Source organism: Falco cherrug, chromosome 4 (assembly GCF_023634085.1).
Source record: "Falco cherrug isolate bFalChe1 chromosome 4, bFalChe1.pri, whole genome shotgun sequence".
In the NCBI taxonomy this organism is placed as follows: domain Eukaryota; kingdom Metazoa; phylum Chordata; class Aves; order Falconiformes; family Falconidae; genus Falco; species Falco cherrug.
The window spans coordinates 39,197,352-39,224,550 of NC_073700.1; the positions used below are offsets into that span (position 1 = coordinate 39,197,352).

A 27,199-nucleotide genomic window follows, 5' to 3' on the forward strand; every position below is an offset into this window, starting at 1 on the left:
CCAAGGCTCCTGCAGCTTCCCCTGCCCCAAGGCCCCTCTGTCTGCCCCAGCGCTGAGCTGAGAAATGCCCCCCAGCTCCGGGCAGGGCGTCCCCAGCTCTGCGGCAGGGAAGGATGCTGCGGTCCTGGGCATCCCAAGCATCGATGCTGTTCGTTATCCCGGGTGTGGGCTGGCGCTGCTTAGTCCACTGCAGGCGGGGGGTGTCCCCAGCCTGCTCCGCTGTGCGGGTCCCTGGGTGTGTATAGGGTGGGCTGGGGTCCGAGCCTGAGCGCTAGTAGGCTCTAGCCCCCCTCTCCTTTATATAACCACCGGCATTAATCCCCTGCAGCTGGCATGCAGCTCCCAGGAAGAGAATAATCCTGCCATGAGATCCTCGGCCTCTGCTCAGATTAATGAGCCACGGGCAGGGAAGCGGCTCAGCTGCCAGCCCTGCTCCCCGCGTGCCACTGCCAGCCTGTGGGGCCCTGGCAGCCCCCGTTTGCTGACCCGTGGCACCCCTGGCCTTGCTCGACAGGCCTTTTTGGCCTCCCTGGGGGCCATCCGTGGCTGCACCGGTGGCAGCAGGGTGGCCGAGTACCCCGCGTGCCAGCTCCGCCACACCAGGAGAGCAGCTGGGGCTGCAGCGGGGTCTGGTTTTGCCCCCCGGAGCAAGCAGAGCCGCAGGTGGTGGCTGTGCCGTGGGCACGGGTGCCCAGGTGGCTGATTTCTCCCCTGTCTGGGGTCTGCACCCTTCCTGGGTGCTGCAGGGAGGGGAGGGGGTTTCTGCCAGCCTTGAGGGGGACAGGACACAACCCAGCCCACCGCCGTGTGCATCCCCCACCCCGCAGCTGCCTCCCTGCTCAGCCCTTCCCAAAAACCACGGGAGCCACGGTGTTTCCCCACAGGGGCTTTATTGTCTTGTGCCCGGGGGGGCGGGGGGAGGGGGTGACCCCGCACCAGGCCGGCTGGGTGCAGGCTCCCCGAGGGAGAAGAGGGTGCGGGGGCTGCAGCGGGGCCAGCCTGGCCCTGGGGGGTTGCTGGAGGGGGGTCGTATGGCTTCTCTCCTTCAGTGCTACTGCCGGCAGGGTCCCGCGGCGGGGCTGGGGCGTGCTGGGTGGGGGGCTGTGGCCAAGCTGGAGGGTGCTGGACCAAGTTGGTGGGGGGCCGGGGCCTTCAGCTCTCCTCCTCGGGGACGGGGGCAGCCGGGGGGGCCCTGCTCTTCTCCTCGGTGTCACCCGCAGGCAGGAGCAGGGCTGGGCTGGGGCTGGAGTGCCGCTGTTTGCGCATGAAGGGGAAGACCCTGTGGGCAGAGTGGGGTCAGCACCGGCAGGGACCTCCCGCAGTGCCCCGGGCAGCTGGCCCCTGCCCTCACCGCTTCTTGGTCTCCGGCGGGATGACAGCCTCGGCCAGGAGGTTCCTGTAGAGCTCCGACTTGAGGAACCGTGGGTAGGAGTCCTGGGCAAGCAGAGGCGTCAGGACCCTGCCCTGCCCTGCCTGCCCTGCCCAGCGCTACCCTCACCCACCTTCTTCATCAGCATGTAGATGTGCATCTGGGCATCGTCCATCACGTAGCGGTGGGGCGTCTTGATGCCCTCCAGCGTCCGCTCCATGGTCTTGCTGTCGATGTTCACCCAGCGTGTGGCCCCGGGAGCCAGGAACTGCCTGGGGAGTCACAGCCGGTGGTGAGCACCCAGCCCCGCAGTGGGATGTAGCACCGTGGTGGCCCTCTAAACCTTTAAACCTCTAAACCTTGTCCCCCCAAACCTTCACCCCACTGGCACTCACTGGTAGATGGAGTCCACGATCTCAGGGATGCGGGACTGCTCCCCATAGCGCAGCTCCTCGCACGCCTCCCAGAAGCTCAGGTTCTCAGCTGGGGAGGAGAACATGACATCGGGGATGGGGACACAGCGCTGGGCACCCCCCAAAAGTTATTGTGGCTGAGCACACGGCCCAGCACCGCCCCAGGATGGAGCCAGCTGGTGTGACGTGGGGCAGTGGGTCCAGGGGTGCTGGGACAGGGAGGTGGGTCGGGAGGTGCCAGGCAATGGGTTGGTTTGGTGGCGTCAGGATGGGACAGGGGATTAGGCGGTGCAGGGACATGGTGGTGGGTCTGGGGGGTGCTGGCATGGGGCTGGTGGGTTTGGGGTGTCAGGACATAGCTAGCAGTGGGTTTGAGGGTGCAGGGCTGAGGCTGCTCACCGCTGAACTCCTTCTTGAGGAACTCCAGGAGCTGTGCCCGGCCGAGGGGGTCAGTGATGAGCTCGCTGAAGTTGAAGCCCCAGCGCTCCACACGCAGCTTTGTGGGGGTCAGCACCCTGCGGGCAACGCCAGTGTCGGGGCTGGCAGGGGGCAGCCTGCACCAGCCTGAACCTTCTCCTGCGGGGTGGGGTATGAGGGGGCTGGGGGCTAGCAGCCCCGGCGTGGGCGCTCACGTGGGGGCATTCATGGCCCAGTACGTGGTGTCGTCCGTGATCCAGGGGTTGCTGGGCAGGCAGCCGGACATGATGGGGTCGTGGGGCACATACTGCTCGTTGAACTTGATGTACCTGCCAGGAGCGGCAGCTGGAGGTGGCCAGGGCCACCGGCCCACCGCTGCCACCGGCCCCAGCCACCATGGGGACGTGGCAGGGCTGTGCTCAGGCTCTGCAATGACCACAGAGCCTCGGCTCCGCTCCCCGCTGAAGGCAACGGCAGCGCAGGCAGCGCAGCATCGGCCACCAGCCGTAGGGATGCAGGTGTCCCCGTCACCCTGACGGGGACTCCACCAGCCACTCACCCCTCGAGGCAGATGGAGGACTTCACCCTGGTCCTGGCTATGGCCTTCCTGCAGTACTCGATCTGCAGCCGGGCACCGGAGACATGTTCAGGGGTCCCTGGCAGCCCATGCCCCCCGGGAGCCACCCCCACCCCTTGCCCTGCTCACCTCCCGCTTGTAGTAATCCATGTTCTTGGTCTGCAAGACACGTAGAGCCGGATGAAAGCACGGCAGGGCTGGGACATTGTGCTCTGCCATCGCCACCCTGGGTGAGGACCCAGGCACCCAGCCCCCATGCCCACCCCATAGCCCACCCGATGGCCTCCAGCCTCATCCCACACCCCTCCTGGCTCAGGTGGCACAGCCCGTGGGGTGAACTCCGGCATCCACCCCCCACCCCAGTGTGGCACCGGGCCCGGGTTAGTGACACTTACATGGACAGAGGACACGGCACATGGCGCAGAGAAGAGAAAGTGGGTGGTTAGTGAGGATGGGCGCAGGGTGGAGGCAGCGTTAATGGGGCCAAAGCACAGGGAGCGGCCTGGCGGTGGCTGCCGGCAGCGTGGCTGCCCCGCGGGGATTAGGGGTGCTGGCACAAAGGGGTGATGGGTGCATGGGCAAACACAGGGAGCCCCCAGCTCAGCCAGGGCAGGGGGAAAAGCTGGACACATGGCTCAGCCCCCCAGACATGGGCACAGCCTGGGGTGGGATGGCCAGGCACCCACTGGGGCAGCTCGGCACCCCGGCACACGGGGGTGGCTGTGCCCTATGCCTGCTGGCAGCCCCAGGGGTGCCCAGTCCCCCACTCACCAGCTGGACGCGGGTGGTGTGGCAGTTCCTGCGCTCAGGGCCCTGCTCCAGCACGTTGGGGGCTCCCGGCTGCAAAAAGAGCATTGTGCCGGGGGCTGGCGGGACCCCCGTGCCCTCCAGCCCCACTCCCTGGCTGGGCCTGGTGCCGGGGCACTGCCCAGGGCTGCACCTGCCAGCTCGGCACCCCTCGCCCCCCAGCCCATCCTCACCGGGGGCCGGTTGACAAGCCAGTATGCCTGCTCCTGGCAGTCGATGACGATGCGGTCACCCTTCCGCCGCTGCTTGGCCGCCCTGCTCGTGCGAAGGCAGCAGGGAAGTGCTGGAACCCTGCCTGCCACAGCACCCAAGGGTGCTCCGTCTCCCCGGGGCTCAGCAGTGCCAGGCCGTGCACTCACCGGAGCTGCTCCCTCGCCTGCATCACAACGAAGTCCCACGTGTGGTTGATCCGCTTGTGCAGGAGGTTGTAGTTGTCCTGGGGAGGGGCAGTGTCACCCGGGTGGGCACGGCAGGACACCCACCCCCTCACCTGGCCCTGAGGACTGTTGCTGCTCCCGCACAGGGAGAGCGGGTGCTGCCCTGCAGCTGAGCCCCAGCGCCTGGCTGAGCTGAGCCCCCCCAGCTCATCCCAGGTGTGAGGGTACCGCTCACCTTCTCATGCTCGATCAGGTCCCCCTGCTTGCGGATGTTCTTCTTGGCCAGGTAAATGGCTGCAAAAGGAGCGGTGGCACCTCAGGGGGGCCAGAAAGGGGCTGCAGCCGGGGCTGGTGCCGGCGGCACGGTGGCACCTACCATAGTCCAGCTCCGTGGCCGGCCACTTGGTGCTGGTCCAGAAATAGGGGGTCTGTGGGGTGGGGGGGAGAGGCTGAGGTGCATGCTGCGGGGTGCCGAGGCGCCGAGCCGGGGGAGCCCCGCGGCTGCAGCAACACCTGTGCGGCTGGCGGGGCCGCACCTGGAAGCGGTAGGGTGACTCGTCCGCCCGCAGCACCAGGCTGCGGGGGTCTTTGAGAGGGTAGATGTAGCCGTGCTTCACGATGAGGTTACCGAGGTGCAGCGACTCTGGGGGAGCAGGAGCAGGGGCTGCGTGGCGGCTCGGCAGCCCCGCTTGCTCCCACGATGCCGGCTGCCTGTGCTGGGGCACTCACCCTCCTCGGAGATGCCGTACTTCTGGATGAGCCACTCCACGATGTCATTCCCTGGGGACCGAGGTAGTGTTAGTGGGGTGCGATGGGGTCCCCCAGACTGGGCATGGAGGGGTTCCGGGGCTGGGGCACCTTGGCACGGCATGGCATGGCGGGTGCCGAGGGGGTCACGCAGGGTGACGGGGGCCTTGCCAAGGACGTGCTGGGCTGCCCGCCCCAGCGAGCGCCCGCCCCGCTCAGCCGATGCATAATTGATCCCAGCTGCAGCGCTGAGCACCCGTGGGTGCAGGGAAGTAGCCGTATGGGGTGCCGTGGGGCTGGGGGCTGGGTGCAGTGCCGGGGCCACCCAGGGAGCACCCGCATGCCTCCCCCACCTCACCCGCCTCCTGGAGCACCCCACCGGGGGGACCCACCTGTCATGGCGTGGGGGATGACGGTGATGAGCAAGCGCTGGTTCCTCATCTTGATGCCCATGTCAGGGTCCTGCATGCTGACGATCATCCGCTCCATCTGCCGGGCGAGCACCCGCCACGCTCAGCCCCCCGGCCGGAGGCACCGGGCCTGGGCACGGCCTGGCTGCCCCCACACCCACCCGGGGCACCCCGAGCCCGTTCTGGGCGCAGCCTGGCACCCGCAGCCGACCCGGGCACCCCACAGCCAGGCGAGAGGTGATGCCGGGCACCCAGCCTGCGGCATCCCTGGGTGGGGAGCCCCAGCTGTGGCGAGCGAGCCCTGCCGGAGCCCCCCGGGCCGGCGGGCAGGGGCTGAGCACGCGGCTTCGGGGCGCTGCCCGGGGGGTCCCCGCGTGGGGCGGGGCCTCGTGGCGGGACCGGTGCGCGCTGTCCCGCGGGATGCTGGCTGCTGCTCGGCCCCGGTCCCCGGCGATGCCGACCCCCGTGCCGCCGGCGGTGCCCGGTCCCCGGTGCCCAGCGTAGTGACGGTGCCCGGTCCCCGAGGTCCCAGCGCCCGGTCCCCGGTCCCCACGGTCCCAGCGCCCGGTCCCCACGGAGCTGGCGCCCGGTCCCCGTGGTCGCGGGTGCTCCCGGTGCCGGGTACCCGCTGCCCGTGGGGCCGGGGCCGGTGGCAGCTCACCTTGCGCAGACAGGGCATCTGGAAGCGGGGGTGGCGGCCGCGGGGGCCGCCGATGGTCATCGCGGGTGCGCGCCCCGCGCCGCGCCGCTCCGCCCGGCCCCGCCCCGCCCCGCCCCGCCCCGCCTACCCCGACGGGCACCCCGGTACGCGGTGCCCTGGGACCCGGTGCCCCCCCCGCCCCCCTCGGGGCCCGGGGCGGGGGAGCGCGGGGCTGGCCCGGGACGCTGCCGGGTGCAGGCGCGGGGAACTGCTGTGGCTGCGGAAATGGCTGTGCGGGCAGGGCGGGCAGGGCGCGGGCAGGGCGTGGGCAGCGTGCAGCCCAGGTGTCGGCAGGGTGCGGGCAGGGCGCGCAGTGCGTACGGGGTGCGGGCACGGGCCGGGCAGGGTGCGGGCAGGGTGCTCGCGAGGCGAAGGCAGGGTGCAGGCAGAGCGCAGGCAGTACAGGCAGGGTGCGGGCAGTGCGCTGAGGGTGCGGGCAGGGTGCAGCCGAGGTGTCGGCAGCGTGCGGGCCGGGCGGGCGGGCGCTGCTCGGGCAGTGTGCGAACAGGGGGACAGGGTGCGGGCCGGGTGCGGGCCGGGCGGGCGGGCGCTGCGCGGGCGCGCACGGCGGATGAGCTCACTGCAGTCTCGCCGCCCATGAGCGGCGGGGCTGGAGCCGCCCGGCGCCGAGGGGCGGGGGCGGGCGGGGGCGGGCAGCCGAGCCGCCGCGCCTGCGGGAGCCGCCGCCGCCGCCCCGCCGGGCCGCGCCGGGCAGCGCCGGGGAGCGCAGCGGGGAGCAGCGGGGAGCGCCGGGGGCAGCGCGGCGGGGGAGCCGGGGGCAGCGCGGCGGAGCCGGCGGCAGCGCCGAGCGCGGCGGGAGGAGCGCGGCCGCGGGTCCCGGCCGATCCGCCGACACCGGCAGAGCCGCGCCCCGGGCCCCGGCAGCGGCCGCCCCGCCCGGCCCCGGGGGCGGCGGGCCCGGCGCGGCCCGGCCATGCTGGGGCTGGATGTGTGCGAGGCCGGCGGGCAGCTGCTGGAGCTGCTCTGGCTGGCGCTGTGCTACCGAGGTGAGCGGCGGCGGGCCCGGGCGGCGCGGCCCCGCAGCGGGAGGGCAGCGCCCGGGTGCCCCGGGGCGGGGGCAGCGCCCGCACGCGCCGGGGGTGGGGGCAGCGCCGCGGGAGGGGGGGGGAGCGTCACCCCAACAGGTGAGCATCCCCCCGCCCCGGCGCCCGGGGTGCCGGTCAACGAGCATCTCCCAGACCCCGGGGGCCCGGCGCATCCCGGGGGGGCAGGGGACCCCCCCCAGCCCTCCCCCCCGCCCCGCAGTCCGAGCTGTGGCCCCCGCGGGGGGCTGGGCGAGCCCCTGGGTGGGCGCATCCCTGGGCTGGAGCCAGCACGGCCGGGTGCCACATGCCGCGGTGGTGGCCCAGGCGCAGGGTCCTTTGCTGGGGAGCCAGAAGGGCGGCAGGGCCACCGCTCCCTGCCCCGGCCACCGCCACTGCCCTGAGCACTGCCACTGCCCCGGGGTGCTCAGCCCCTGTGGCTGGGGGCTGAGCGTAGTGGTCCCTGCCGCAGGCTGTCCCCAGGAGCTTTGGGGGTCCAGGGCTTGTGGTCAGAAGGGCGTGGGGGGTGATGTGATGGGCAGGGCACAGCCAGGGGCGGTGGGGCCGTCGCCTTCCCTCGTGCCCCCCTGCAGCCCGACACCCCCCGGAGCCACCACTTGCCCCAGTACTGGCTTTTCTCCCTGCAGCTGCCGGTGGTTGGGGTTGGGGGTGGGAGATGGGGCTGGTGGCTGCCCAGCGGGGTTGGAGAGGGGCACAGGGTGGGGACCCCTCCGGGTGATGGGGCGCAAAGGGCACCCGTGGGCCGTGGTGGTCTGCAGGCGCCCCCGGTCTGCACGCAGCACGTAGGCACCAGCTCATCTTGCTCCATGACCATGCGGAAATGCGGCCGGCGGCACCTCTGGTCTCAGCTGTGCCACCGGGCCCTGGGGACACCGAGCCTGGTGGCGTCCCCGTGGCCCCGAGCAGGGGGACAACTCGACTGCCCCACGGGGGATTGCCTGCATCCATCCCTGGCGTGTCCCAGCTCAGCCACCCCCTGCCCACCGACGGCTGTGTGTCAGGGGGTGGGGGGTGTTCCCCGGGGTGTCCCCGGGACGGCGGGACTGCCACTGCCTGTCCCCCGCAGACATCATGGCTGACAAGGAGGGGGTGACGCTGTCGCTGGAGGAGGAGGAGGAGGATGCCGATGTGGCCCTGGCGTACAAGACGCCGGAGAAGAAGAGCCTGCGGGAGATTCAGGAGCTGGACCCGGGGGACGAGAGCCTGCGGAAGTACAAAGAGGCGCTGCTGGGTGCCATCCCTGCCGCCGTGGGTAAGGCTGGGGGCTGCCCACCCGGGCTGGGCGCCCCGGCACCCCGGCTGGCTGACGCAGCCTCAGCGGGTGCAGGGAGCTCAGGCACCCCCAGCACCCGTGGGGCGTCCCCAGCAGTGAGGGCGCATCCCGGCTGGCATCGCCCGTGGGTGCTGCCTGCGCCCCCCAGCCTGCGCGGAGACCCCGGCATCCCCCTGCCGACGGGGGTAACGGCTGCCCGGGGACCCCGGTTGCCTTGGTTACGGGATCACTGCTGCAGTTGCCATAGGAACAGTTACAAGGGACCGGGAAATTCATTGGGATGACAGAAACGAGCCGGGGCCGGGATGGCACGGCTGTCGGCGCCCCCCTGCTCCCCAAGGCACCCACAGCAGCCGCCCCAGCCTGGCGCTGCCCTCGGTGCCTACGGGGCCGGGCCAGGCGGGGGGTGCTCCATGGACCCCGCACCCTGGTGTGCTGGCTGGGGGGTGCGTGAGAGCTGGGGGTGGGTGGGGAATGCGCAGGCTGGTGAGGTGCGTGCAAACCAGGGGGATGCACGATGGGGAGTGTGCAAGCTAGGGGTGCCTGTGCAGGCTGCTGGGGTGCAAGTGAGCTTCTGGGGTGCAGGTTGGGCTGCTGGGCTGAATTAGACCAGCGCCTGCCTCAGAGGATGCCTTTGCCTGCGCACGCTGCCTCCTCCTCCTCACCTCCCTTGGCTGGCACCCGAGCCAGGGAGCATCCCACCCCGGGAGGTGCCTTCAAACACCATCTTACTCCAAAGGCGTTGATGCCAACGTGGGGGGTGGCCTGAGATGCCCCTGGTCTCCTGCGCCCTGCCTGGGCTGCCCAGCACTCGCTGGCTCCTGACACCCCCACCATGGACACCGTGGCCCTTCATGCCATTAGGGGGTGTATGGGCAGCCCCCCGGCTGTGCTGGGATGGAGTTGCCAGTGGCAGTGGGCTGGGCACAGGTGGGTAAGGTCTGTGCCCTGCCGCTTGTCCCTAGATGCCAGCGTGCCCAACGTGCAGGTGACGAGGCTCACCCTGATGTGTGAGCAGGCACCCGGGCCCATCACCATGGATCTGACAGGTGAGCAGTGGGGGATCCATGAGAGGAGGAGGAGGAGGAGGAAGGGGTGCTGGACTGATGGGCCATCTCCCCTCGCAGGAGACCTGGAGGTGCTGCGGGGCCGGGCTTTTGTGCTGAAGGAGGGGGTGGACTACAGGGTGAAGGTGTCCTTCAAGGTGAGGCTGGCCCTGCTGCCCTCGCACCCTGGGGTCCCTACCCCACGGGGCCCCCGCTGCCCTGGGTCCCTGCCCTAAGGGGTCCCTGCTCCCTGTGGGTCCCTTTTCCCCTCTGTCCCTGCCCCACAGTGTCCCTCCTGTCACCCCTGGGTCCCTGCTGTCTCAGGGCCCCTGCCACCTGGGGTCCCTGCTGCCTTGGCATGTCTGCCCCCTATCCCCCCCAGAGTCTCTGTCCCTCTGGGGGTCCCTGCCCACCCTGGGGTCCCTGCCACTCCGGAAATCCTTGCTGCCCCCAGCATCGCTGCCACCCCAGGGTCCCTGCTTCTCTCAGAGGTCCCAGCCAGGTTGGGGCCCTGCCTTTCCCAGGGGTCCCTGGGGGTCCCTGCCCCTCTTGGGGGTGCCTGCTACCCTTCATACTGCTCAGTGCTCAGTCCTAAGAGGCTCAATCATGGAGAGGGGGTTCAGGATGGGGTTTTAGTGATGTGTGCCCCTCCTCCAAGGCCAGGGGTCCCCAGAGCGGTGGCAGGGGCACCATGCCATGGGGCAGCACCCATGGCACCCTGCCTTCCACCCGCAGGTGAACAGGGAGATCGTCTGCGGGCTGCGGTGCCTGCACCTCACCTACCGCCGGGGCCGGCCTGGTGAGCGCTGTCAGGGGGTCGGGGAGGGCATGGTGGGGGGGATGCTGCCCTGGCCCTGCTCACCCGTCCCTCCTCTCCCCTCTTGCCCAGTGGACCGCGACGTCTTCATGGTGGGCAGCTACGCGCCGCGGGCCGAGGAGTACGAGGTGGTGACGCCGGCAGAGGAGGCACCGCGGGGCTGGCTGGCACGGGGCTCCTACCGCGTCTGCTCCCTCGTCACCGACGATGACAAGATAGAGCATCTCTCCTGGGAGTGGGGCCTCTGCATAAAGAAGGCCTGGGAGGACTGACCCCCCCATCTGCACCCTGGTTCCCCCCCCCACCAGCTCGGGGCCGCGGTACCTGCCACCCCGGGGGACCCCTTGCTGGCACCGCCGCGCTTGCCCCGGTCGCGGGAAGGGTTGTGTGTGGGGGGTGTCTCTTAGCGAGCGGGCGCCTGCAGTCGTGGTCTTTGCAACCAAAGTTATTTTTAATTGCTGTTTTTTTTTAAATACCGATGCCCGCCCGGTCCTTGCGGCATCCCCATCACTGGGGCCGGGGCTGTGACCCTGCTGTGGCGGTGTCATGCCCGGCTACCCACCCGGTCGCAGGCTGTGCTCTTCCATCGCCATTAAACCCTACAGACTGGTCTTACTGGTGTGTCTGCGTCCCCACCACCTTGGCCCCTGTCCCCATCCCGCCGGCAGGACCAGGTCCCACTGGAGGGACGGGCAGCTGGAGAACAGCCACCTGGTCCCACTGCCTTATCGTTGGTGCCGGGCAGCCAGTAGCAGAGGGCCACGAGCCCCAGGGGCCTGGCACCACCCGCCCCGGTGCCCTTATCTGCGTCCTCCCCGCCGTGGGCACCGGCTGTGGCGAGGCACCATGCGGGGCTGCGGCACCCGGCTGGTTTGGCTGCTGGTGCTGGCACTGGCCTGGCTGGACCCAGCGTTGGGGGGTGAGGAGGAGGATGGGGCGGTGGTGGCGGAGGAGGAGGAGGATGAGGATGAAGTGCTCTCGGATGAGCTCAAGGAAGAGGACAGTGTCCTGGTGCTCCATGAGCACAACTTTGCTCGTGCCTTAAGCGAGCATCGGCTGCTGCTGGTGGAGTTCTGTAAGTGCCCCCGCTGCGGGCAGGGCTGCGGGCAGGGGCGTGGGCAGGGGCAGCCGTAGGGAACGGGTGCGGGATGGGGGGTGTGGGCAGGGGCACGGCTGTGGGGCAGAGGGGCAGGGGCACAGGGCATGCGGCAGGGCAGCAGTGTGGGGCATGGGATGGGGCCAGGGACACAGAGGCGTGGGGGGATGTGTAGCAGGGGCATAGGACACAGGGCAGGGACACGTGGCGGGGGTGGGACACGGGCCCTGGCACAGGGGACACGGGCAGGGGCACAAGCTGGAGCCCAACAGGCTCCTGCAGCTGTTACGTGCCTCAGCCCCCCCCGGGGACCAGGGACACCCCAAAGCTGTCCCCACTGCCAACACCGTCCCCTGCCCGCAGATGCACCGTGGTGTGGGCACTGCCAGCGGCTGGCCCCTGCCTTCGCCCAGGCGGCCGCCACGCTGAGGAATGAGTCCAGCGTGGTGCGGCTGGGCAAGGTGGATGCCACGGCGCAGGCAGCCCTGGCCAGCGAGTTCGGCGTCACCTCCTACCCCACGCTCAAGCTCTTCCGCGACGGCAACCGCACCCACCCGCTCGCCTACACTGGTAGGGCTGCGGCACCCGGGGTGGGGGACGCTGCGATGGGTGTTGGGGTGGGCTGGGGTGGCAGTGTTGGGGTGGGCTGGGGTGGCAGGGGGTGGCAGTGTCCTGGTGGGGGTTGCAGGGTGGTGGTGGTGGGGAGGTGACAGTGTGGTGATGCGGTGGTGATGGCAGGTGGGTGGCTGGGGTGTGATGGCATGGGGACGGAGCGGCAGCCCGGTGGGGGGTGGCTGGGGTGACACGGGGCCCCGCTCCGTGTGGCAGGCCGCATGGACGCCAAGGGCATCGTGCGCTGGATGCAGCGCCGGGCCAGCCCCAGCGCCACGCTGCTGCACAACGCCACCACCGCCGCCGCCTTCATCAGCTCCCAGGACCTGGTGGTCGTCGGCTTCTTCAAGGTTGGCTGGGGTGGGCGGGGGTGGGCTGGGGGCTGCGGCAGTGGCCGTGGCAGCTCACGGGGTGGCTGTGCAGGACCTGGGGGGCGAGGCAGCCCAGGTGTTTTATGAGGTGGCCGGCGAGGTGGTGGACATGCCATTTGGCGTGGCTGAGGCAGCGGAGCTCTTCCAGGCATATGGGCTGGCAGCTGACACCGTCTGCCTCTTCAAGAAGGTGAGGTGGTGGCAGGGGGGTGGTGGGGCCATGCTGGTGTGTTCCCCCCAGCCCTCACCAGCCCCTGCCCCGGCAGTTTGACGAGGGACGGACAGACTTTCCTGTGGACCCAGCACAGGGGCTGGATGCAGCCAAGCTCACCCAGCTGCTCCGTGTCCACAGCCTGGAGCTGGTGATGGAGTTCACCAATGAGGTACGGCCCCGTCCCTGTCCCTGTCCCTCTGAGGGCTGTGGGCCCCTGCCCTCACCCTCCTCCTCCTCCTGCTCCTCAGACTTCTGACCAGATCTTCGGTGCCAAGATCCCCCACCACATGCTGCTCTTCCTCAACAAGTCATCCTCAGCGCAGCTGGGGCTGCGGGATGGCTTCCGGGCGGCCGCTGGCGCCTTCCGGGGCCAGGTGAGGAGGACCCACGCTGGGGACATGGTTGGGTGGCCAGGGGGCACCCGAGCCTCAGCATCACCCGTCCTCCACCCAGGTCCTCTTCGTGGTGGTGGACGTGACCGGGTTTGGTGCCGATGTCCTGCCCTTCTTTGGCATGACAGCCGCTGACGCCCCCACCCTGCGCCTCGTCAAGATGGAGAACAACCGCAAGTACCAGATGGAGCAGGACGCCTTCTCAGACACGGCCATACGCGCCTTCGTCCAGGCAGTGCTGGACGGCAAGGTGAAGGTGAGGGATGCGGCACCATGCCAGCCAGCACCAAAGATGCTTCCCTGTGGTGAGCAGTGCACTGTTAACTCTGAAGCCTAATGTTGGCAGTTGTGTGGTGAACACCAGTCACCCGCTCGCTGACGTTTGTGCTGCCAGGCCTGAGGATTTGCGGGGTTGTTATGGGAAAGGAGGCAGGAGACCGTTGATGTGGAGACACATGGAGCTGGGATGGTGGCAGAGGGAAGAGGTGGCCCGAAAGGCAGCGCAGGAGTCATGGGGCCCTGGTGCTGCTCAGCCCGTGTTGTGGCCTTCCTGGCTGTCCCCACAGCCCCACCTGATGAGCGCAGAGCCCCCCGAGGACTGGGACACGCGGCCTGTGAAAGTCCTGGTGGGGAAGACCTTTGAGCAGGTGGCGTTCGACGAGACCAGGAACGTCTTTGTCAAGTTCTGTAAGTGCCGGGGCTGCTCTCAGCCCTCCCCGAGCTCTGCCACCAGGCTCAGCCCCCTGCTGTGACAGCCCCCAGCCCTGTCACACACCCCTCTCCGGGGGACGCTGCATGCTGATCCCGGCAGAGCCCCGGTGCCCCGGCTCGTCCCCCCGCACTGTGCCCCCCCGCAGACGCGCCGTGGTGCTCCCACTGCCAGGAGATGGCGGCTGCCTGGGAGGAGCTGGGCGAGCGCTACAAGGACCACGAGGATATTGTCATCGCTGAGATGGACGCCACGGCCAACGAGCTGGAGAACATCACCATCAGAGGCTTCCCCACTCTGCACTACTTCCCTGCGGGGCCAGGCAGGAAGGTAGGTGGGGGCACTCATGGGACCACCCTGGCTCTGCCAGCACCCAGGGGATGGGGTCACCCCTCGTCTCCCTTCCATCCTGCGGCTCCAGATGGTTGAGTACAAGAGTGCCCGAGATGTGGAGACCTTCTCCAAGTTCCTGGAAAATGGGGGTACGCTGCCCGAGGAGCCACCCACAGTGAGTGAGGTCCCCCCGCCTCGGGCCAGGGACCCCCACTGGCCCTGGCGCAGGATCCTGTGGGATGGGGACAGGTGAGGGGGTGCATCAGTCCAGCCTCATCGCTGCCTTCTCCAGGTGCCCAAGACCCCCGAGAACAGCACGGGCAGGGAGGAGCCCAGTCCGCTGGGGACAGCCGAATCCCGGGATGAGCTGTGAGCCCCATCCTGCTCGGGTGCGTGCTATAAACGACCTGGAAACAATGTGGGCTCTGGCCTGTGTCTGCGGCTCCCCCGCACCGTGGGGTGCACATTTTGGGGGGGTACCCCCGTGTCTCAGGGACACAGCAGGGCTGGCAATGGGCAGAGCCCCCACTACCCCAGGGTAGCTCGGCCCTGCACCCCCATGGAGGGGGGTGCTGCGAGGGGCCCTCTGCCTCTCCAGGGATGCTGAGCCTGCGTGGCCCCATGTGTGCCACCGCGCTCGTCCTGGCAACCCCGCGATGGCCTGAGGTGGCCAAGGCCACAGAGGACATGGCTGTGGGGGGAGCCCTTGTGCAGGGCTGCCAGGGTGCAGGTGCCAGGGACACACACGGGGTCTCTCCTTCGTGGCTTACAGGCAGCCCTCCCACCCAGGCCTGGGCTCCACAGCCACGTACCAGCCCCAGGAGCTGCTGTCACAGCCAGGGAAGGTGAGAGCCCAACACAGGGCTCCATGTGCTCCTCTTAAGCCCAGCTCGCAGCCTCTGGGACCACCCAGCATCCCCTCCAAACCCTGCCTCTGTCCCCCCTCCCCTGGGCCAGCTCCCCCAGACCTTGGACCATTCCTCCAGGGGCAACACGCTGGTCCCCTGGGGCCAGGACTTGCCCAGCCACCCCTCCAGGGAGCCCACTGCTGCCCCAGCCATGCCATGGGTCCCAGCCCTTGGCCTGACCTGCCCCATCCTCCGGTAGTCCCAGCTGGCTGCTGGGCACCTGGGCATCTGCTCCGCAGGGAAGGAAGAATGCAGCAGGCAGTGGGACGTGGGGTTTTATTTCATTTTATCCAAGTACCTTTGAAAAGATCATTGTACAAGTCAGCACATGAAAATGCAGAGGAGACGTTGCCGGGGCTGCGCGGTCGCTATACATATTTACAGGGGACCCCCTGAGAAAAAAAGGGGGAGATGGAAATCCCAGGCATGGTAACAACCTCACCAGACACACCACCATCAGAACTCACAAAAACCAGGGAAGAAAACCCTTTGTAACGCTGTTCCCAGGCTGAAAACGATTGTGGATTTTGCTGGACTTCACGTAGTGTATAGGCAAGTCACAGAACCGTGTTTTAAAGGCACTCGGTGACATATACAACAGGCTCAGTCGCATCCCAGCGCAGTGCCGCAGGGTCCCAGCAGCTCCAACACGTTGCTGCGGCCAAGAGCAGCACCAGGCAGGGCGAGCACCGATGTGGAAGCCCCCCTGGCTTTGAGGGCTGCCCCGGTTTCTGCAGGTGGGTGAGGGCTGGTCTCTGAAGGAGCCGGCACAGAGCCATGGCCATGCCGGAGCACGGCAGAGCCCGGGCTGGGGGATGGGCAGGACCGAGGGCAGAGTAGTGGGAGCACCAGCGCAGCCCCCAGCTTTCTTGCATCCGAGTAAGCCCAGGAGTCTTCCCACGGTGCTGGCTGCCCTGCTGCTGGGTGACCTGGCCCCACGCCAGCCCCACAAACTGGCATCAACAACCCCCCGCTCTCGGCAGTGGGCTGCAGTGCCCTCATGCTGCTTTCCCTGAGACACAGAAGCTGACAAAAGACACAGGACTCACAAAAAGTAATTTTTGGTCTTCAGCTTTAGTGTCTGATCAGTTCTGACCCCTGTTATTTTTCTCCTAAAAAAGAGTCCCCCGACCAAAGCTGGAGCTTGGCACCAGGGGCCTGGGCATGTCTGTGCTGGGCACATGGGTGCCAGCCCTCTGCAGAACTGCAGCCCATCCTGGGAAGCAAACCCTTCTCCAGGGGCACCCAGGGTGGGGGACAAGCGCGCGGGCCATGGGATGCCAGCACCCTGACTGCTGCCCCGGCTCCGAGCTGGTCATCACATTGCGGGAAGCCCCCAGACCTGGGAGCTGGCTCTGACCCTTCTATCCCTCTGGGATTTACTCGGTCACAAGAAAGCTCAGGAGGAAAAAAAATACCATCCTACCATGTCCAGCAGCTGAGACTGCCAGGGAGGCGAGAGACCGACTCCTTCCGAATGGCTCAATAATCTTCCGAGGTGAGCTGGGACCACAGCCCCTCCGGAGCAAGGCCACCCCTTCCAGCCGGTGGGGAGCGGCTCTGCCTGGCAGCGCTCCGAAGCCATCCACGCCGGGGGGCCGGGGCAGGGTGCCGGGAACGCGAGGAGCAGGTGGTCTGATGGATGGCTGTACACTTTGGGCGAGTTCTGCAGTACCTGTATGTTCTACATTTACATAAGAGCACTGTGACATTGGAAATATTTTCCTTTTATTACAATATATCAAAAATATGCAGCTTTAGTAAACAAGGTCATATTACACTTTCTAATGCACTGTACAATGCTACATTACACTTATATTCGGTATGGAGAGGGAGCCCAGGCTCCCACTGGCAGGTTCGTGGGGGTGAAATGGCATCCACCGGCAATCCAGAGCTTGCCCAGGTCTGTGCCGGAGCCGGCTGCCACCCTCCGCCCTGGGCTCGCCCAGTGCCCGTGGCAGTAGCCCTGCCAACGTCTGCCCCAGGCCTTCTCCTCCGGTCCCAGAGTCTTTCACAGTCCTGTCCTCACGCCTCGGAAGCCCTGAAGCCTAGTCAATCTTTTCCACCTTCCCGATGATCTTCTCTTCGAAGATGGGCAGGATGGTGTCATCCTCCCGCACCTCCTCGAAGACCACACCACAGTCGAACTCATCACTCACTTTCTTAAAGTAATACCTGAAAAACCAGGAACACGGGGGCACAGAGGGGAAAAAAAAAAAGCAAGCAGGTGAATGGTCACAGGGGCACCACAGTCCCCAAACCTAGGCATGGCCATGGGGGCAACTGGGGCTGTGCTTCTGCCCCTGCCCTCACTCAGGGAGCAAAGGAGTGGTCAGGACCTGTGCTAGCATGTTCAGGAGCTCCAGCCCTGAGCCCAAGCCCATTCACAGCTCTCCCAAAAGTAGCGGCTGAGGCACCTCTATTAGTGGAGCATTTCCAGGCAGGCTCCCCCATGGAAGCTCCTGCCTGGAAGAGGGAACCTGGAGAGCTACCTGCCCTGAGCCTGGCTGCTTTGGGACTCCGGCAGGACCCAGCCTCCCTGCCCGCACTGGAGGAAACTCTGAGAGGAGCTGGAACAGCTCTGGAAGTCAGAGGGTTCCCCCACAGCATCACTGAGCACTGGCTGATGCTGCTCAGCCCAGGACCCTGCAGGGCTGCTCAGCAGCTTCTGCTGAAGGTGCAAACTCTGACGCGGGGCATTTCTGCTAACAACCCCAATCTCCCTCATCCCTGTAAGCTGCCTCCTCAACAACCAATGCGCCTTGGCCATGCTGCCACATCCCCACCGCAGCATGCCCTGTGGGAGCCCTCCTGAAAGGCTCCAGGAGCGCCCCCAATCTGCCACCTTGCTCCTTCACCTTGGTGGGGGGAACACCGCTGTGCCCTGGCAGCAGCATCTGCCAGGGGTTGCTGACAGTCTGCTGGCACCACAACACACACGGGAGCAGCCCTTACCTGTAGTTCCCTTTCTTGGTCAGCAGCTCCTTGAACTGTCCCAGTGTCACCACGCGCCCTTTGACGAGAGTGCGGTAAGGGATGGGCTCTCCACAGAAGTAGTAAGCAACCACAATGTTCTCACACGGCTGAGACGCACCGCTGCCTGGTCTCTTCTGGGGCTTCAACCTGCCGTGCAAAAATACAAACGACCTGCTGAGTATCAGCCCATGGTGCTCAGCACCATTGCTGCTGCTGGGTGCCCTTCTGGGTACGCAGCTGCCCATGCAAGAGGTGTGGTCAGGTCCCACCAGAGGTGGTAGAAACGGGCCAGAGGAAATGCAGTGCGGTCCCTGAGCATCCTTTGCTCTGGCCACCAGCTCTCTTGGCATGCAGCCACACACCTGCGTGGTGAAAGAGTGAACAGCACTGGGAAAGGCTGGAAGGGGCCCAACCACAGCTGCAAGGAGGGCACAGGTTCTAGCTCAGCCCCTTCACACTGAAGAAACCCACCCCGAGGCTTTGAGAGGTCATGGCCCTTCCCACAGTACCACTGGCTCAGGGAGACACTGGTAAGCTCTGGGCAAGGCTGAGCATCCCCAGCCGACGGCAGCAGACCCAGGTCACCATCAGCACACTCCTGGTGTGCACCAAGCACACAGGGCCAGAAACACGCGTGGGGATGATAATGGACACACCGCTCACACGGCCTGGGATTATGGCTGCCATGGCCACAATAGCTCAGCATGGCTTTCTGCTAACCTACATCTGCAGGGCTGTGCAGACAGGACTGCTCCTGCTCCCCACGGCTCCCCTGGGCACTTCTCCCACTGTAGATAGAGGTCGGAGGGGATGGAGCTCCCAGCGGGGCATGCCCCGCAGGCTTCACTGCCTATCCTGTCTGTGCAGGGTGGCAAGGCAGTTGCCAGCTCCAAAACCCCAGTGACTTTAAATTTCCTGTGTTTTTGCAACTCTCAGAATGTTGGTCTGGTCTCTGCTTCCAGCCCACACACCGGGGTTCTGCTATGTGGGACCAAAAGCATCAGCCCAGTCCTAACCCCATCTTCAGAGGCAGACAAAAGCAGCAATAATAAAACTCTGGGTACTTTGCCTTTCTGAAAGACCTTTCATCTGGGGTGCCGTAAATGCTGCACAAACATCAGAGCAGCCTACACAAATTGGTAACTTGGCATGTGTGGTATAAGCCAGAGGCAGCCTTCCCTTTCAAAGTCACATAAAACAAATTTGGCAGCTTAAAAAAATTATTTTAAAAGTATGGTGGATAAAAAAGATGATTTTGTATTTACATGACTGGAAAGTTGCTATAAAAAACAGAATTCGCCAAGCAGATGAGGTAATCGCCGTTTTGGAAATGACTCCGACCTTAACCTTTAAACACTGGCTTGCAGGCAGCGTGCCTTTTTAATGGCATGCCCACATAAACATTGGCATTGCAAACCAAGACCAGACACAATCTTTTCACCGCTTTCTACAAGCAAGAGAGGTCTAAAGTTCAACTGAACGACCTTCCTGGTGCCTGCTCTGCCTGGGAGACCTTGGGAGAAGATGCAGCATCCTGAGAGGCAAGGGTCCACCCCGGTGCCAGCAGAGCTCTCGGAGCTTCTCCCATCCCCATATCAAAGCACAGGATGCCCTTTAGCTAGAAAAACATTAAGGAATTGAGTCATCCTTGGGAAAAAACCCCACGACATTTAAAGTAAAAATGGGTCATAAATTCAGGCAAATTCTGTGAACCCTGCAAGCCAGAAGTTAATTGAAGGGGTTTGGAAAACCTCAAAGTCCCTGAGCTTCTCTTAATCCTGCTAGGAACAAGTCATGACTAAGAGAGCTACTGTGTGCCTGGGGACCTGGGGACACAGCGACATGCTCTGCGCAGGCAGCAAAGCCGGTTCCCCCAGGGCTGCCGTTCTTTGCCTGGGGAGATGGAAAAGATGCCGCTTAGCTCAGCCTGGCAGGAGCAAGAGGGGGACCATGCTGGTGGCCGGCAGCGTCCTTCCTCCTCCTCCTGCCACTGTGTAGTTCAGCCCTGAAAGGCTGTTGCTGAACGTGCTCAGCCTGGCTCCAGGGCTCACCTCTTCCCAGAGCAGAGATGTGCCTGAAAATGATGCCCAAAAGCAGAAACTCTGCACTGCTTCACAGAGCTAGAGTTCTAAACAACCTCCATGGCTTTGGATGCCCCTGCTTGTGCTATAAATCATAGAATCACAGAATGGTTTGGGTTGGAGGAGATCTTAAAGATCACCCAGTCCCAGCCCCCTGCCACGGGCAGGGACACCTCCCACCAGCCCAGGTTGCTCCCAGCCCCGTCCAGCCTGGCCTTGGACATGCCGGGGATGGGGCACACACAGCTGCTCTGGGCAGCCTGGGCCAGCGCCTCAGCACCCTCACAGTGCGGAATTTCTTTTTTCTCTCTCATTTAAATCTACCCTCTTTCAGTTTAAAGCCATTCCCCCCTGTCCTGCAGTCTGTCCTCAGCTTTCTTGTAAGCCCCCTTTAGGCGCTGGCAGGCTGCTGTAAGGTTTCCCGGGAGCCTTCTCTTCTCCAGGCTGAACCACCCCAGCTCTCTCAGCCTGTTTGCACAGCAGAGGGGCTCCAGCCTCTGAGCATCTTTGTGGCCTCCTCTGGACTCACTCCAACAGGTCCATGTCCTTCTTATGCTGGGGGCCCCGAGCTGGACGCAGCGCTGCAGGTGGGGTCTCACAGCAGTGGAGCAGAGAGGGAGAATCACCTCCTCGACCTGCTGGCCACGCTGCTGGTGATGCAGCCCAGGGTGTGGTTGACTTTCTGGGCCACAGGTGCACATTGTCGGGTCATGTTGAGCTTGTCAACCAACACCCCCAAAGTCCTTCTCCTCAGGGCTGCTCTCTATCCATTCTCCACCCAGCCCGTATTTGTGCCTGGCACTGCCCCGGCCCACGTGCAGGACACAATCCATCAGGCACAATTTGCCCTTGGTGAAGCCATGCTGGCTGTGAGCAATAACCTTATTTTCCACGTGCCTTAGCATAGTTTCCAGGAAGATCTACTCCATGATCTTGCCAGACACAGAGGTGAGATTGACAGGCCTGTAGCTGCCCGGGTCTTTTTTTCCCTTTTTAAAAATGGGGGTTGTGTTTCCCCTTTTTCAGTCCATGGGAACTTCAAACTGCCACAACTTCTCAAATACGACAGACAGTGGCTTAGCAACTTCATTCACCAGTTCCCTCAGGACCTGCAGATGCATCTCATCAAGGCTCATGGACTTGTGCAGCTTCAGGTTCCTTAGATGACCTTGAACCAGATCTTCACCTATGGTGGGTGGTTCTTCATTCTCCCAGTCCCTGCCTTTGCCTTCGGTGACTTGGGCAGTGGCTGGAGCACTTGCCAGTAAAGACCAAGGCAAAAAAGTCACAGAGTACCTCAGCATTCTCCGTGTCCCAGGTAGCCAGGTCTCCTGCTTCCTTCTGGAGAGGGTTCACAGTTTCCCTAGGCTTCCTGTTATCACCAACGTACTTACAGAAGCTTTTCCTGTTGCCCTCCATGTTCCTGGCCAGATACAATTCTATCAGGGCTTCAGCTTGCCTAACCTGGTCCCTGGCTGCTCGGACAATTCCTATGTATTCCTCCCAGGCTAACTGTCCTCCAGTCACAGCAGCCATCCCACCGCATCTCCGTGATGCCAATAAGGTTGCAGCCCTGCAGGCATGCGCACATCTCTAACTCCTCTTATTCATTCCCCATGCTACGTGCAGTCTCACAGAGGCTTTCAAGCTGGGCCCCCGATGCTGACTTCCCGGCTGGAGTGGCTGGAATTCCTCTGTGGTGCTCTTCAGATGCTCTCCTGCTGCCCTGCCATCCCTCTCCAGGCTCTGGGCATCTCTTGCTGGCACTGGCATCGAACTTGTAGGAGTGGGATGGACTGAGGTTCCCCTCTACTGGCAACTTTAGTTTAAAGCTCTCTTCACCGGCTTGCCAAGCCTGGGACCAAAGATGCTTTTCCCTTTCCCTAACAGATGGACCCTGCCAGCCCCCAGACGACCAGGTTTCTCAAAGCGAATCCCACAGTCGAACCGCTGCTTGTGGCACCAGTCCCATAACCATCTGCTGATTTGCCAGATTCGAGTGGCCCTTCCAAACCCCTTCCCTTTGACTGGGAGGACTGATGGAAAAACTACCTGTGCTCCAGAGTCCCTGCCCACTGCTCCCAGGAGCAGAATACACACACATCCCAAACTGCAGCCACTGATCTCTAGCAGGCTAAAGCAGAGCTGATCAATACAGAATCACTGAAATGTAATTTTCCAAGAGCTCATCTCAGGAGAATGAGACAACACAACTGTCTCTGCTTCCGTCATTGCCAAGAGTTCTCCTGGGACCATGGCTTACTCAAGCAGGCTACCAGACCACCTCTGAGCCCTGCCTCATTAAAGCTTCCACCTGCACCCATCGCCTCGGTGGCAGTGTGACCCAGAAACACAGCCAGGTACCACCACCCTGCCTTTCTGGGATCACCTCCCTTTGCTGCATTTGTCACAAGCACAAAATGTTATCCAGTAAGGAAATGGCAGCGCGCATCAGACTTATCGCATCTGCTTTCCAGTCCTGATTTCTTTAGCCATAAAGCCCAGTGGTGCTGTGACAAGAAAGCTGAGTCTAGGTTACAGCACCAATCCAACCTTGCTGCGACGCAGAGATGAAGTGCCCAGCTCACTCCAACTCAGCCCTGGGGCTGGGGTGTTTTGGAAAGCCTGAAATGCACCCAGCAGATGTTACCTTGGGAGGTGTCCCCAGCCATATTTCTGCTGGGTGCAGAATTTCTGCCACATTTTTCTGCTCCTCTTCCAGGCTTGGCCCAACCCCATTAATTCCAAACTGAGATCACACCAACACTGCTTGCAAAAATCTTTTCGCTGAAGGGCTATACTAATTACTTTATCCAGCTGCAAACATAAGTGAACTGTGACACTGAGATACAGAAAATGACTCAAAACCTGGCTGTACATGGAAGAAGCATGATGGTCACTGGGACACCAATGCTGGGCATACTGGATCTCCTTCAGTACTGGACATTTAATCCTGCATTGCTTGCTAGCAGCAGCCAGGTAACTATCTCAACGTCCCTCCAAATGTTGTGGTATAGGGAGAGAAAGGCTTTTTCTGCAGTAGAAGTGTGGTTTCTGGAAGAATATTTGTGATTCCCAGCACAGGCACTGCAGGCGCCTCCTTTATTTCTAGCAGGGCGGTGCTGGGGGGGAGTGGGGCTGCTGGCACCCCAGCCAGGGCAGCAGGCAGCTAGCTGGGGAAGGCTGTGCTGGAGGAGGGTGGTTGGTGAGCCGGGTAACCGTGCTGGCCAGGTCAGCTTGGCCATACAAAGCTGGCACGCTGCACTCTCCTCCTGCAGGCAGCTCAAGCCGGTGCCCCAAGGACACCTCCAGGCTCACCTCCACCTCTGCTGCCGTTGGCACTGTGCTTGCCCAAGGCTGCCAACAAACCTGCGACACCAGCTCCCTTTTCCCAGAGCTCTTCAAAGCTCCCGACTGAAATAAATGGTGTTTACACATAGCTCCCCGCTCTGTTTCTCCTTTGCTCTCAGGAGAGCTGTGGGGTCTATTTTCAGGGAGACCTCTGTGCTAACCATAGCAGGAGCTCTCCAACAAGCTGCTAGCTCAGGCATGCTTCAAGCTAGAGCACCCAATCCTGTCAAAATCCAGCAGAGAGTTTTCAATATCCAGAAACCTTTGGTTCCCTGGGGACCGCTGCACTCATTCCTGCCTGCTACTGGACATAGGCACATTTGCTTTTCCTGAGCAGTTCCCTGCCAGTGAACACGGCTCCCTGGTTTTCCATGCCTGGGGCAGGTCAGGGGGATCCTTGCACCACCGGGAGAAGAGCCAGACCTCATGGAGTGGCAGCGAAGGCAGAGCAGCCCAGCCCTGGGACTGCTCAGCCTTCCTCTCGCTGGTCTGCCTGGCATTTACCACAATGCCATGAGGTTTCTACAAAAGCTACACTTACAACACATGCCAAATTATTATTAAGAGTATTAATTGCATATGCATATAGCATATGTTGGTGTTTCCAAAGTGTGTATCTGCATCTAGACATTTCTGGGGAAGGTGCATGAATTTAATATGACTATAAGTGACTTTTACTAATAAACCCTATCCGATTACATCAACTGAAAGGTAGATCGAATAAACTTGGCTTACCCTGACTTGGAAGAGCCCTCTAATTACCTGGCTTTCAATCAATACTCTGACATAAATACGCAGAAGTCTGCTACATGGTCACTGCAAGCAAAAATAATTGGAGCTCGGCAATTAAGAGTTTCTTTTTTAAATTACATTTTTGTTTGTAAGAGTCAGACTGCAAAGTTTCAAGTTTTTGGAAGACAGCTATAAGGCTGTGAAAGGTTTTTAATGGACAAAGTGCTTTTAGCTGTTAACAGTAATTATCTAGCACTTCCAAAATGCTTTTAATCTGGGAGCTCCATGTCACTTGCAAATAATGTTCCCCGAAAGAGAACACAGGAGCAGGAGAATGAGCTCCACAACAGGCATTAAGCTGAGTCACAAAAAGATGCATGGCCATGCAGCAAGTCAGTGCTGCTGCAGCAGGACTACAGTGCAGTGCTCTCATCCAGATGTCACGAGCAAACTTTTTCAGAAGCCTGGGGGAGATAAAGAGCAAATACATATGCTTCTACTGCACTCAATTCTGTTGCGTCCTGCTGAATTCTCCTCCTGCACCAAGCTTTGAAATCATCGTTAGTGTGAATTAATGGACAGTCAGCAAGTACCAGGGGAGGGAGCTCTCCCGTACCAAGTACCAAGCCCCTTCTACGCAGGCTTCCCCAGCCCAGCTCCTCCTCAAGCTCTCAGCAGCCTCTTCCACACCCTGCCAGGAGCATTTCCAGCCTCTCCATCCACAAACCACTAGCCCAAGCCCTCAAAATGGGTTTTGGCATTCGCACCAGCGTGTCAGAGGGACTGAGGCAGATTTCTCTGACCCCCCTGCATGTGCCTCAACCCAGTTGGTGCTGGGAGCTGGAGACCAGAGCAGAGGACATGGACATCTCCTTCAGCTGCCCACCTTCAGGGCAGTCTCCCCCTTGCCTCCCACACACAGTCAGACCCCATCAACATACCTTTGTTTAAGGGGGAGTTTTCCAGCCCTTTTTTCCTCCTCCTCCAACCTCCTGCGAGCTTCTTCCAGCTGGGTGAGAGGGTTGGGGGCTGGATTGGGCGGCATGGTAGGATCTTGGATGAAGGGATGAGAAGGCTGGACGATGTTTCGGAGCTGGGCACTGACCCATGGATGCACTGCAACAGGCCGTTCAATGGAGAGGGGTCGGACCATATCATGGGACAGCTGCTTCTTAGCACCTGAAGAGCTACACACAAACACAAAGGTTTTACATGGACCACTGAGTCACTTTGCACAGGCACAGAGTCACTCCTAAATGAACCTACAGCTTCTGCAGCTGGACATGGGCACCACTGGGAAGCTCCTTACAGCACGGCTTCCAAGGGAGAGGGGAGCACCATCCGCGCCTAGAGAACATTTCAGGACAGCAAGTCCTGAGACAGGGTGAGCAACCCAACCCTGACACAAAGCCCACAAATCTGTTTAAGGGCTCTCATCAAGTCCACAACACCTGAAAATAAATCCAGCAAAAGGCAGCTCGACCATTTGTGACATTCCCCCACAAGATGCCCTCCCATGTGCTGACAACGTTCCCAGTCTGGGAGCTTCTCCATGAGCTGCTGGTTGGCCTCTCCAGGGAAGGGGATGCTGCAGAGATGTGCTCATTCTTCCCCAGCTCTGGTGGCAGAACCTGCCTGCCTGACTTCATGGTGGCCTGGCACTGCCCATGGCCCTGGCACTTGGCCCCAGCTGCCTGCAGTGCAACCTGCCCTGGCCTCTACCATCAAGCAAGAGAAGAAACCACCAGCAGTTTCACCACTGAGCCTCCAGCACAGCTGTGTCAAAGGGGATGAGAGACTCCAGATCCCTCTCATCAACACCCTGCACATGCCGTTATTTTGCCAGACTGACCAGACAGGGATTAAGGATCGGTGCCTACAGGAGATGTTTGACAACAGAGAAACTCCCAAGGCAGCCATGTCCTTGGCTCCACTCCAGGCAGGTGGGGCCATCCCAGAGGATGCTCCCCACAAGCCAAAATGCTGGGCAACTCTGAGCTGTGCTAAACTGCTTACTCGGGACCAACGGCTAAAGCACAGCAGGTCTGACATTTCTATCAGCACCTTGCAGGAGTAACAGGCATTTACATACAAGCAAATGCTTAAAGGAAAAATACTGCCTACTGTGTGCCGCGTTCTCCACCTTGGAACCATAGCAGCAATTAGTGAGATTCCCCTGGGGCTGCAACCTCCCCCGTGACCAGAAGTCATCCTTCAGAAAAAACAGCCCTTACAGCCCTCGAGCAATTCTCAGTCTCCAAAGGGTCTAAACCCTTGTGCCTGGTGGATTCTCATCTTTCCAAGATCTCCAGAAACAAGGCAGACTGCCCAGACACACAGGCCTTGTGCAGGGGATGCAATACAACAGCGTGAAGCCCCCTTGCTCTGCCAGCCCTTACCCATGGTTTGTTTTCCTATGCCTGCTGATCTCCTTCTCTCCTTCTATGATCCACTGAAGGATCTTCTGGTTTCTCTCCACGTCTTCAGGAGATCCTGGCATCTCATAGTTGGCACCATCACTTTTCCCTGAATCGGTCTTCTTAACATTTCTTTTTGAGAGCAGACTTGCTTTCCCACTGCAAGAACAAAGCTTGAGACATTAGCGCTTTGCCTAAGCCAAACCACCGCAGACCATGGCAGAGGATGGACACGTCTATCTCCAGACACCTTCAGCCCTGCTAGGGTCTGGTGCTCCTGCAGTACAGATGTGGCCCTGGCTGCCTTCCACAGCCTCCTGGCTCTACCATAGCTCAAACCAACTGTGCCACAGTTGAGGCTAAGAGTAAGACTGGCTAGACCTAAGCACAGCAAGCTTCTCCATCCAGCCACCTGTGGGGAAAGGGAGCTTCTCCTCTGGGCAAACAAATCATGACAATGTGGCAAGAAGATCCGCCACACGAAGGGTTGTGTTAAACCCCCAGCTCTTTGCTCAGAGCAGGAGGTTCATCCTGGTGCTGCAATCTGTTGGCTGACTCTCCACACCAGACCACTGCTTAAAACCTGGGTCCTCCCCATCAGCCCCAGATTCACCGATACCCCAAACTGCTGATCTGCCATACCCAGCATTTGTTTCTCACCCCGACTTGAACCACGGCTTCACACCATGGTGGAAGATCACATCTAGTGGGGTGGGCTGCCCTCTGCAGGCTCTCGTGCACTGGGAAGCCCAGCTACCTCAAACACTGTAGCCAGATGGACACCAGGCAGAAGGTGACACTCTGGCTATGCTTATGGCTGCAGCAAAGGTTCCTACAGAAACCCCGCCACTCCTTGCCCACACGCATGCCCATGTGAGCAGCACAGCAGCCCCACACTCACGAGGCCATGCAGAATTCACCCGTGCTGGCCTGTTGTTGCCACAGCCTGTAAATTTCATGGGACCCCCATTGTCCTAATCACCCACCTGC

The 27,199-nt window shown here is 62.5% G+C and overlaps 4 protein-coding genes across 8 annotated transcripts in view; 2 read left to right on the top strand and 2 right to left on the bottom strand.

The window, feature by feature from the left end:
- Window positions 1-893: 893 nt before the first annotated feature.
- On the bottom strand, window positions 894-6,342 carry RGS11 (regulator of G protein signaling 11). 3 transcript variants are annotated; one of them, XM_055709893.1, is made up of 17 exons: window positions 5,779-6,342; window positions 5,100-5,196; window positions 4,690-4,740; window positions 4,497-4,603; window positions 4,337-4,388; window positions 4,196-4,254; window positions 3,943-4,019; window positions 3,757-3,838; window positions 3,548-3,616; window positions 2,906-2,929; window positions 2,759-2,820; window positions 2,415-2,528; window positions 2,182-2,297; window positions 1,765-1,852; window positions 1,503-1,641; window positions 1,352-1,434; window positions 894-1,279 (listed from the first exon to the last, which is right to left on the bottom strand). In XM_055709893.1, exons 1-17 carry the CDS (start codon window positions 5,836-5,838, stop codon window positions 1,153-1,155), a joined length of 1,407 nt encoding a protein of 468 aa, XP_055565868.1. In that variant the 5' UTR covers window positions 5,839-6,342; the 3' UTR covers window positions 894-1,152. The 3 variants fall into 3 exon arrangements, with proteins under 3 accessions (XP_055565868.1, XP_055565866.1, XP_055565869.1); XM_055709891.1 differs by having other exon boundaries at window positions 2,906-2,935; window positions 5,779-6,341; XM_055709894.1 differs by lacking the exon at window positions 4,497-4,603 and having other exon boundaries at window positions 2,906-2,935; window positions 5,779-5,816.
- Window positions 6,343-6,473: 131 nt separating this feature from the next.
- Window positions 6,474-10,632, top strand: ARHGDIG (Rho GDP dissociation inhibitor gamma). Of its 2 annotated transcripts, XM_055709896.1 has the most exons (6): window positions 6,480-6,824; window positions 7,948-8,133; window positions 9,120-9,203; window positions 9,282-9,358; window positions 9,936-9,999; window positions 10,090-10,632. In XM_055709896.1, exons 1-6 carry the CDS (start codon window positions 6,752-6,754, stop codon window positions 10,287-10,289), a joined length of 684 nt encoding a protein of 227 aa, XP_055565871.1. In that variant the 5' UTR covers window positions 6,480-6,751; the 3' UTR covers window positions 10,290-10,632. The 2 variants fall into 2 exon arrangements, with proteins under 2 accessions (XP_055565870.1, XP_055565871.1); XM_055709895.1 differs by having other exon boundaries at window positions 6,474-6,824; window positions 9,120-9,358.
- PDIA2 (protein disulfide isomerase family A member 2) lies at window positions 10,564-14,331 on the top strand. The gene is made up of 11 exons (XM_055709890.1): window positions 10,564-11,092; window positions 11,477-11,683; window positions 11,942-12,075; window positions 12,149-12,286; window positions 12,363-12,479; window positions 12,559-12,684; window positions 12,764-12,958; window positions 13,269-13,389; window positions 13,560-13,741; window positions 13,833-13,919; window positions 14,037-14,331. Exons 1-11 carry the CDS (start codon window positions 10,564-10,566, stop codon window positions 14,115-14,117), a joined length of 1,917 nt encoding a protein of 638 aa, XP_055565865.1. The 3' UTR covers window positions 14,118-14,331.
- Window positions 14,332-14,914: 583 nt separating this feature from the next.
- The window catches only part of AXIN1 (axin 1), a 76,650-nt gene continuing 64,365 nt past the window's right edge, over window positions 14,915-27,199 (bottom strand). Inside the window, exons 7-10 of one of the 2 annotated variants that reach the window (XM_055708889.1) lie at window positions 26,192-26,368; window positions 24,734-24,979; window positions 17,608-17,775; window positions 14,915-16,827 (exon numbers count right to left, since the gene is read on the bottom strand). In XM_055708889.1, the coding sequence (XP_055564864.1) occupies window positions 16,701-16,827; window positions 17,608-17,775; window positions 24,734-24,979; window positions 26,192-26,368 (718 nt within the window). In that variant the 3' untranslated portion in view covers window positions 14,915-16,700. The remainder of the gene's footprint in view (window positions 16,828-17,607; window positions 17,776-24,733; window positions 24,980-26,191; window positions 26,369-27,199) is intronic. The other variant, XM_055708890.1, reaches the window with a different exon arrangement.